Source organism: Otolemur garnettii, unplaced genomic scaffold (genome assembly GCF_000181295.1).
Source record: "Otolemur garnettii isolate 467f Iridium unplaced genomic scaffold, OtoGar3 scaffold00053, whole genome shotgun sequence".
Lineage (NCBI taxonomy): Eukaryota > Metazoa > Chordata > Mammalia > Primates > Galagidae > Otolemur > Otolemur garnettii.
This window is the reverse complement of record NW_003852448.1, coordinates 10343967-10353804: the sequence shown is the minus strand read 5'-3', so window position 1 is coordinate 10353804 and position 9838 is coordinate 10343967. Positions and strand designations below refer to the sequence as shown.

The 9838-nt window shown below is 39.4% G+C and overlaps 1 protein-coding gene across 2 annotated transcripts in view; it reads left to right on the top strand.

Annotated features, from left to right (window-relative positions):
- Window positions 1–9838, top strand: part of CNTNAP2 (contactin associated protein like 2) — a 1940687-nt gene that overhangs the window by 1562371 nt on the left and 368478 nt on the right. For both annotated transcript variants that reach the window (XM_012806491.1, XM_012806492.1), the window contains one exon: window positions 6279–6406. In XM_012806491.1, coding sequence (XP_012661945.1) covers window positions 6279–6406 — 128 coding nt within the window. The remainder of the gene's footprint in view (window positions 1–6278; window positions 6407–9838) is intronic.

Sequence of the window (9838 nt, the reverse complement as noted above, 5' to 3'; positions counted from 1 at the left end):
TTTTTTTTTTTTTTTACAGATGGAGGTCTTGCTCTAGCTCAGGCTTGTCTTGAATTCAGTGAGCCAAGCAATCCACCCACCTTGGGCCTACCAGAGTTCTGGGATTACAGGTTTACAATCTTGACTCTTGTTAAAGAGTGTTTATAGAGGTCAAGGGTGAAAAAAACAGACTGAATGGGAGTGCTCTGAGAATGGTGTGCTGGGATCTTTCTATCCAGAAAGCAAGGTCCATGGAATAAGTAAATATTGACATAAATATTAAAAGGAGGTAAAGCCCCTAAATAATGGAGTCAGTAAAGATTTCGTAGTCCCAGGTTCACGGTCACAGATTAGAAAACCCCAAAATAGGGAAATAGATCACTTCATGGTTTCATATCCTAATATTTCCAGTGAGATGTAATATTTCTAAGTGAGACTTGTCTTTCCCCATTGCCAGGTGGCATTTACAACTATCTACATTTTTTAATAATTTCATTGAAGTATAATTTATATCCCATAATATTCACCCACTTCAAGGATTTTTAGTAAATTCACTGAGTTGTGCAATGAATCACCACAATTCACATTTAGGACATTTCCATTATGCCCATAAGGGTCCACTAATCTCTGTTCCCAATCCTATTTCCATTAATCTCGGAGCCCAAGGCAACCACTCATCTTTATGTAATTTACCATTTTCTATAAATGCAATTATAGAATATGTGATTTTTCAGGTCTGGTTTCTCTCACTTAGCATAACTTTTTGAGGTTTATTCATGTTGCAACATGTGTCCATATTTCTTCTTATTGCTGAATGTTTCATTGTGTGAATACACCACACTTTGTTTACCCCTTCACTAGTTGATGGACATTCAAATTGTTCTCACTTTGGCGCTATTGTGTGTAAAGCTGCTCTAAACATCGAACTGAAAGACTTTATGTGGGCACACGCTTTCACGTCTCTTGGGTAGATCTATAGGAGAGGAATTATTGCAGTGGTTCTCAACTGTATTAAACTGTATTAAAGAGCTGCAGCATTAGGAAGATTGAGAACCACTGAATTATTGAGTCATAGGGTATATCTATGCTTAACTTTTTAAGAAATTGCCAAATCATTTTCAAAAATGATATACCACTGTATAGCCCCACCCTCAGACATACAATGTTCCAGTCTCTCCTAATCTTCGTCAACACTTGTTACTGTCTTTTTGTTTACAGCTAGTCTCATAGGTGTGAAGCAACATCTCAGTGTAGTTTTAATTGCATGTCGCTAATGATTGATAATATTAAGCATCTTCTCATGTGTTTATTTTATCTTTCTATATCTTTTTGTGAGAGATGTTTCATAGCTGTAAATGATTTTCTGGATTCCATCCAGAAATTTCTAGTTTATGTGATGCTCTGAAGGAAATACATGAAAGTGAATGGACTATAATTTTGTAAGGGTTACCAAGTACTCCTAAAACTTCACAGAGGAGAAGTCTTTCTTCTCTGCTAGAATTACTGTATGGTAAAACTCATAGTCTACTAACTTTCAAAACAGGCTACAATTATGAAAATTTGAAATATTTACTTTTTGTTGGGCTTTTTTTTTTTCCTTTTCACTGAGCTAAGGTCAGGACTGAACTGCCTACAGGCTTGTTTGTTTTCTCAGCAGAATAAAGAAAGCGGGCAAGAAAAGAACAACAAAGCAAGGGAGAATTCCTCTGGAAAACACTGTAGAAGGGAAGTAATGGTATTGCCAGTTTAGAAAGGCAAACCAATAGAATCAAGATTTGCATGAATAACGATGCTGATGGAAGGATTTTATGGGAGTCTGAGTTCAGAGCCCATTTGAAATGGGTGATAGACTTTTTCTAATGTACAAGCCAACCAACAGGTATAATTAGCTTATTATGCCAACGTGATAAATAGTTACTGAATATATCCCTAAATTAGATTGACCTCAATCTGTAAGGATCATAACTTTCAACAAAGGCGTGTTTGCTTGCCAAAAAAATCTCACACAGGATACTAAGATGGACATGATACAGGTATTTTAGAGGGTCCCTTTCCAGAGCTCAAATCCTTTTTAAAGTGGGTTGAGCTGCAGGAGCACAGAAATCTTGTCCCAGTCAAACCACTTTATTGCCACCCATGCACTAGCTTCCTCAGTCAATGTACAGTCCGTTGCTTTTTGAGTTTCACACAGTGTTTGTGGCTTTAAAATCTCTGGAGTTATATTTAGATCTTTGATCAAATACCAAGGTGACTTTTTCTTATTTTCTCAGCTGACATTTTTTTCCACTGTTTTCTTGGTTTGGTAAGGAACATCTGAGTGTCATTATTACTGGTGGCACTTAAGTCGATTACAAATGCCAGAATATTATTAAAATAGTGGTTGGCCTGAGCAGGAGATAATTCTAAAACTCTTTAGTAGACTATGTAGTTGGATTAGGTGGCGAGAGTAAGCAAAACATTGTGGATATCATTGAATTTACAATTTACAGGTAATCTTAACATTTCAGGCTAGCTAAGTATATCTTAAAAGGCACCTTTCATCTCATTTATAAATGAGAATTAAAAGAAAAGAACTTTTAATTGACTTAGTAGTTGTTTGGTTTTATTCTGTTTGGTTTTCCCCACCTTTTTTAGTAAGATGAGATCCAGATAGTATGAGTTTAAATCTATACTCTACTGGGAGAAAACTTGGTCAACATAACTTCTCAGAAAAATGGGGATAATGTATACCTAATGAAACATGATATTAATTTTTCAGTTTCATTGACCAGTAATGCAAAGGTTCTGATAAAACATGGCTTATAAATTTCAATCATCCTGATATTAATTGGTTTTTCTTGCAATATCATTGAACAAGGGATGAGTTTAGTATTAAAAGAAATGATTCCAAAATCCACTGAAACTGTTACATGCATGAGATTATTTCAAAATTATATTCCCAAATATTAACAATTTGTTGATGCGTCAATTTCTATATGGTTATACACATGTAAAATTTAGCAATAACACTGCACAATAATTGGAATATTTCCAAATATTTGTTTTGAAAATGTTCTTACCTTAGTATAAGTTTCATGATAAGGTATTAATAGTTAACTTTGTCACTCATTGTAAATGGACCAAGACCACCAAGTGCTGGAAAGATCTTGATCTTGAATAACCCTAATTCTCATGCACCGTGGGGAGACAATGTAAATTGATATAAGCTCTGGAGAAGACTGCTGGGCATTATCCATTAAAGCTAAATGTGTGCTTTATGACCCAGCATTTTTACTTTTGGGTAAATGCCCAACATAATGGATACTAATAAGTAACATATTGTTAGGAATGTACATGGCAGTTTTATTCACAATAGCCAAAATTCAGGGAACACCCAAATGTCAAGAGGAGCATATTCATTCTCATTGTTGTGTAGTATGCTAATATAGCACAATCTTTTATTCAGAATATTTTGGGACTGACAACGTGGATGAATCTCAAAGGTATAAAGTTCAATAAAAGGAATCAGGCCCAAAAGAGTGCATGCTGATTCCATGTACATAAAGGTCAAGAACAGGAAAAGTTAATCTATGACAATAGCACACAAAGTCATGGTTACTTTAGAGGGGAGGTACTAACTGTGGGGGGGTATGTGAGGTGCTCTGGGGTGTGGGAGGTGTTCTAAATCACCCTCTGGATCTTGGTTGCAGAGGTGTGTATAAATTCATTGAACTGTACCTTTTAGATTTTCATGATCACTATTCATTTATTACAAAACATCATGGAGATTCTACCATTTTAACATTTTATGTTTATAAAAATCAGCCACACTATCTCATAGATGGTAGAACGGTGAAACCATGTGAGTTCCCATAAACTGAAGAGCACCTGCTCTTCCTATGGGATAGATATTGGCTATATCATGATTACCTGAGCCAAGTACATTAAAAAGTTAATTATTAATTAAATTCAAACTATTTCTAATTGTTAGATTAAATAAATTCAAGTTGAAATGTTTCTTTCAATTTAAATGGTTTCTCTTCATTTGTTACCAGTGAATATTCTTGTCCCCTTCCTACACCCCTTCCCTAACCCCACACCCAACTTTGGAGATTTGAGTTAGACAACAGTTGCCCACCATGATAACCAGTGAAGTATTTGCTTAATAAATTCCTATAGGAAAAACAGATAGTTATGAGTCCATTATGAGTTAGAGCTAGAGTTGCCAAACTTTCCCTATAAAGGACCAAATAATATTTTAGGCTTTGAGGGCTGTGTGGTCTGTGCCACAACTATTCAACTCTGCCATCATAGCATATATAGACAATACATTAAAAAAAAAAAAAAAAGACTGGCTGTATTTCAACACAACTCTGTTGTGGACATTGGCTTTGAATTTTGTATCATACTCGCATCACAAAATACTATCTATTCTTTTGATTTTTTTCAACCATTTAAAACATAAAAATCATTCTTGGCTTACACGTCCTATGAAAACAAGTGACAAAGCAAATTTGCTCCTTAGGACTTCATGTGCCGAGCCCTGATTTAGATTCATGTAATTCTAAGTGGTTATCAGCTTGCAGAGAATCTCAGGCCTTGGTTCCACAGCAGTACACAACATCATTTGTCATAGGTTGTCAAATTGTGCTCCATTAAAGGGTACTTTCATTTATCGTTCCTTTAAGAGGCACTAAATATCAAGTTTAATATCAAAGTGTGTGTTTCTTTTTTGATATGGTTTTAATTCATAGAACTCCTCACAAAACACGGTGGGTTGGCAAAAAATTCCACCAAGATATTTGAGGCATGATCGTTAGTAGCGTCAGTCCAATAAGAATTGTAGTGCTTTTCTGCATGATCTTAGTCTGATTTGATGAACAATTATTAAAAAACAAAAAACCTTTATTTTAGAAAGTTGAGACAGTGAAATAACCAAGCCAGCATAAAATGTATTTGTTTGTTTGAGACCCACTGGCCAAGTCGTGTGGCTCATTCCTGGGTTTCTGCAGGTCCTGACCCACCAGGGCACACATTTGCTCACTGACATTCTAGAAGGTCAGAGGGATGTACAACTGCTCCAGACAGCACAGCATTTTTAAGACAAGCTTCGAGGCAGCTCCCCTCAATTCCCTGTGCTATTTTGTAAGGGATGCGAGTGGCAAACTTTTAACCTGATTATCACACTGTCTCTCTCCTCCTATCATCCAAAATCAGTTTTCCTTTCTGTGATCAGTTCTGTGTGCCACTTCAAAATTGTTATTAATGTTAAGATTGAATAGTATAAAAAATCATCTGAAAGGGTGAATTTGAGGACTGACTTCACAGTGATTTGTGCCTCCCACCCATTCAGCCCCAAATGAGGAATCTCTCAGCCACAGAGGCAGGAAAAGAGGATGCGGGGGCAGTGATGGCCCACTAGCAGTGGTTCTCAACCTGTGGGTCACGACCCCTTTGTAACAATGAAAATACATCGCAGCATTAGGAAGGTTGGGAACCACGGCACTAAGGTGAAATTGTGCTGTGCAGGCCCAAACACTGACCACTGCATGTGACTCTCCTCAGGTCTGTCCCCAGGACCATCTGGGTCCTCTTTCTTCATTTAGGGTGTCTATGGGGTGGATTTGGGAGGCATAAAACAAGGTCAGTACTCCTTCCCTCTGGAGCCCACCAGAGAAAGCTAAACCAGGCTCCAGTTCTCTCGAGTCTTACTCTTCATTACAGATGGAAATAGACACTTCTTGAACACCTGCTCTGTGTTATAACTTCCATGAACGATTGCAGTTGTTAAAGAAAACAGAAAAAATAAATAAATAAATAAGGAACCAAGGTGTCTTTTATTGAGCTGAGGCACAGCAGGGAAGAAAGCCTCTGAAGGAACCGAGGCTCAGCAATGAAAGAGGCAAAGTGTGTTTCTGTTTATTGAGTAGAGTTTTGTTTCACATTTTCTTCAAGCATCCGGTTGACTCTCTAGAACTTTTGATTTCCTGACCACAGCACACTGCATGAGTCTCAGTGTGGGGCATGCTCTGTGGTCGCCTCTCAACATAAACAGTTTGCGACGATAGTGATCACGGGTCTCTGGAAATCCGGTGTCAGTTCTGTCTTCCAGAAGACAAAAATGCCAGAGTTGCCTCTAAGGGATGTGCTGTGAAACCAGTGATGGGAAAGAGAGAAGAACCCTTGAACTTGGGTTTACTTAGGGAACTTCCGGACAATTACTGAACATTGTCAACCGTTAGACAACTGAAACATTTAGCAGGAAATAAGTGTTTCTAACTCGGCCTCCTGGTCCTTTTCTGTCTCTCTCTGTGATCCAGGAGGAAGGATGCTGGCTTCTTGTCCTACAAAGATCATCTGCCCGTGAGCCAAGTGGTGGTTGGAGATACTGACCGGCAAGGCTCTGAGGCCAAGCTGAGCGTGGGTCCCCTGCGCTGCCAAGGAGACAGTAAGTTAGCCTGGTGGCTGTGCTCTCACTTTCTTATGGCCAGTCAAGCGGTGTTTCCTTGCCTCTCAGAGGATACCAGAAAACAGACTTGCTCTTATGTGACCCCTGCAGAAACATCACATAACCACAGCAGAGCTAATATAGAGCAGGACAAGAGCCAGAAGGTCTCCGGCACAGGAGCCTAGATACGGGCATGAAATGGGGACATCCATCTTCCTTGTATATTCATATGTAACAAGTTTGACTACCTAAGTTTATGGTAATATAAATAGCAATGCTAATAGCATAAATGCAGCACTCAACAGCTGGGATTCCACTGAGTGCTGCTGTTAATGCCATTAGCATGACTATTTATATCACCATAAACCCAGTTTTATGGTGATATAAATAGTAGCATTATGGCTTAATGTATCATTGTAAACTTGGATTATGGCCATATAAAGTTTGACATTATTGCTATCCAACTTCATCATCATCAGAGCTTGATGGTCCCCTGTAAGCCAAAGATGGTTTCGGTAACTATGTCTTGCTTTCAGGGTCAGGCACCCCAGAGAGGAATTTGGGGCTGCCAGCTTGGACAGTGGGAGGTAAGGGAGTAAGAGTGATGGTCCCTCCTAATTAAGGCGCCATTAGGATTTTATGGGATTTGGTACCTTTCTGTGTGCTTTATGTGCAGTCAGAGGGAAATGGTGACGGGGCTGCCGAGGGGATTCAGCAATGAGCATCCTGGGTGTCATTTCCCCTTCTTCTCCGTGCACATGATTTAAGTGACTCTCCTAAGAGTTCTGTGCTTTTGCAACTGTGCGCTCGGCATCAGGAGACCTAGATTCTGCTCCCCAAATAACTGGCTTGCCAGGAGACCCCAGGCAAACCTTTCCATTTTTTCAGCCGTGGTAATGAGAATACCACCTACATCCCAACTCCTCCTGGGGAGGCTGTAAAGATTTTAGTGCCTGGATTCAGATTCCTCCTAGGAAAGCTTTGTGTGAGGTGGAATATTCCTGCCACTTTTATAAATCAAGGGAAAATTAGACCTAGCAGATAATGAATTATTGCGTTCACTCAAAGAGGTGTCCTAAGAAGGCGATAATGCATGCTTACCACTTTACTCCTCAGTAAATTGACGCCGTCAGCAACTAAGCAGCTCAGCGCTCCTAATACAGAAGAGAGATGGAATCTTGACTGATTCTTCTCTTCTTTCATGGAAAATCCCACCTATAAAATTGAGATCAGTCAAAAAATCTTTAACAATAATACTTCATTTGTCTATCAGGCTTTGTAGAACTGTGCAAGAAGAAATTTAATTCCGACTGCTTAAGAAAGGGATGTTGCCATAAAACAATAAGTATGCCTTTTAAAATAGATCTTCTGAGAGATAGACTATTGTGTTGCTCTAAAAATTCTTAGGCAGGCCATCATGATGTGGAATGAGAGTCAATTCTGTATGTAGTAATTTCCCATTAATGCATGAAGGTAAATATTTCTAGTTTATCAATTCTAATTCTGAAGTTAGCTTTGAATTAGAGAAAGGATTCCAATTAAGTAGTTGATTAACTTCCTGTATTTATAAAAATTCTACTTCCATAAACTTTTAAAAAGGAGAACCCATTGGTATTAAGTAGCATATGCTAGAGTACATTAATAATTTATAACTAGTATTAGCTTGGTGTTTTCTCTTAGTCAGTGAATCAGTCCTCGGGAGAATATTACTGTGGAGCTGCTATTTATGTAGCATGTCCCCAGGTACTCCGGGAAAAAAGAAAAAAAAATTCAGACCACACTTTGAGAAATACTCATGAAAAGATATTGGAAAACAAAAAATGGCTCATCATTTAACATCAGGGTTTGTGATATAAAATAAATGCAGCTGATGCTCAAGGAAAGAACCATAGAAAATACATTTCAGGCAGACTTTACTTTTTCAAAGAAAATAGTAAAAAGGCATCGTGGTCAACGGTCATGTGCATTTCCATTCCAAGGGTGTTGTCCTTAGAAACATTTCTAGATTTTGCTAATAAAACAAACTGCTATTTTATCCATTGACATCTCATGACCTTAGTGCACTGAGAGGACTTTAGCTTCAGAGAGCCTCTTTTTTTTTTTTCTTTTTTTCGAGACAGAGTCTCACTATGTTGCTCTTCATAGAGTGCTGTGGCGTCACAGCTCACAGCAACCTCCAGCCCTTGGGCTTAGGTGATTCTCTTGAGTCAGCCTCCCGAGTAGCTAGAACTACAGGTGCCCACCACAATGCCTGGCTATTTTTTGTTGCAGTTTGGCCAGGGGTGGTTTGAACCCGCCACCTTTGGTATTTGGGTCCAGGCCCTACCCACTGAGCCACAGGCGCTGCCCAGAGAGCCTCTTTGAAATCATATTTTATGGGATACTTCATGAAAACAAAAGCAGTCAATATTTAATTACAGTCATGTGGAATGCTTTTGTGTTTATGAGGGAGAGAAAAAAATCTTTCTTTTTCCAAGACAACTGAGAATATGTATCACACCGTGTCCTTGAACTGCAGTCACAGCTGTCAAGGCCCACAGTCACTTTACAAACGTTCTTCCGTGGACACAGTAATAATAGGGTCTTCCCCATCAATCACATTTTCCAGTTTGCATACATATATGATCTCCTGGGATACACACGGCCGCCTGCGAGGGAGGTAACGCAAATATTAGCTTTTCTGCTTTACAAATGAACAGAACGCTTCTTTGAAAATGGCATTCACACAACACGTTTCTGAGCCCCTTTCCAGCCTCAGCGGCGCCCCAGGAGGAAAGGCAGAGTAGAGACTAGAAAGGGCTTTCTCGGAGCGAGGTCGGGCTTGTTCCCCCCACTGCATTCTCCTCCCTGAGTCAGCTGCTGAGTAGATTAAAATGTCTTCAGAATATTTCATTTGGTCTTGTCCCACCACCGTCCCCAGCCACCACGTCAGCAGTGTGAATGTAGTACTGTCGATGTCGTGTATGTGCTGGAGGATTAAATTCATGTAACTTGACAAGTGGTCCCGTATCCTGTCGTTTATAGAGACTGACTCACTTTCTGTCATTTACTGAGGTCAAAGCTACAGTTTAGCAAAACCAAATCCATTGTTGAAAACTGTCTGTTTCTGTATTGGAGGAGTTGAGTGATGCTGGCCCTCAGAAGATGTCTCTGGAACAAGGTCCCAGTTCTGTCCCTTAGGCTCAGAGAATGAGACCTCTGCCGCGCTCTGCCCCGCCATCTCTGCGGTTTCACTCAGTTTCATCAGGCCTGTGCCAGTGTTTTGTTTTTGCTTTGACTCGTCTGAACTCATAGACCCAGATAATCAAAATGCTAAAGAGAATCAGCTCGCGGGTCTGCTCCGTCTGTCAGAGTGGTAGGATCGGCTGTGCCCATACAGGTTTTCGTGGGGGGTTGATTGTTGTTGTTTGTTGTGGGTTTTTTTTTTTTTTT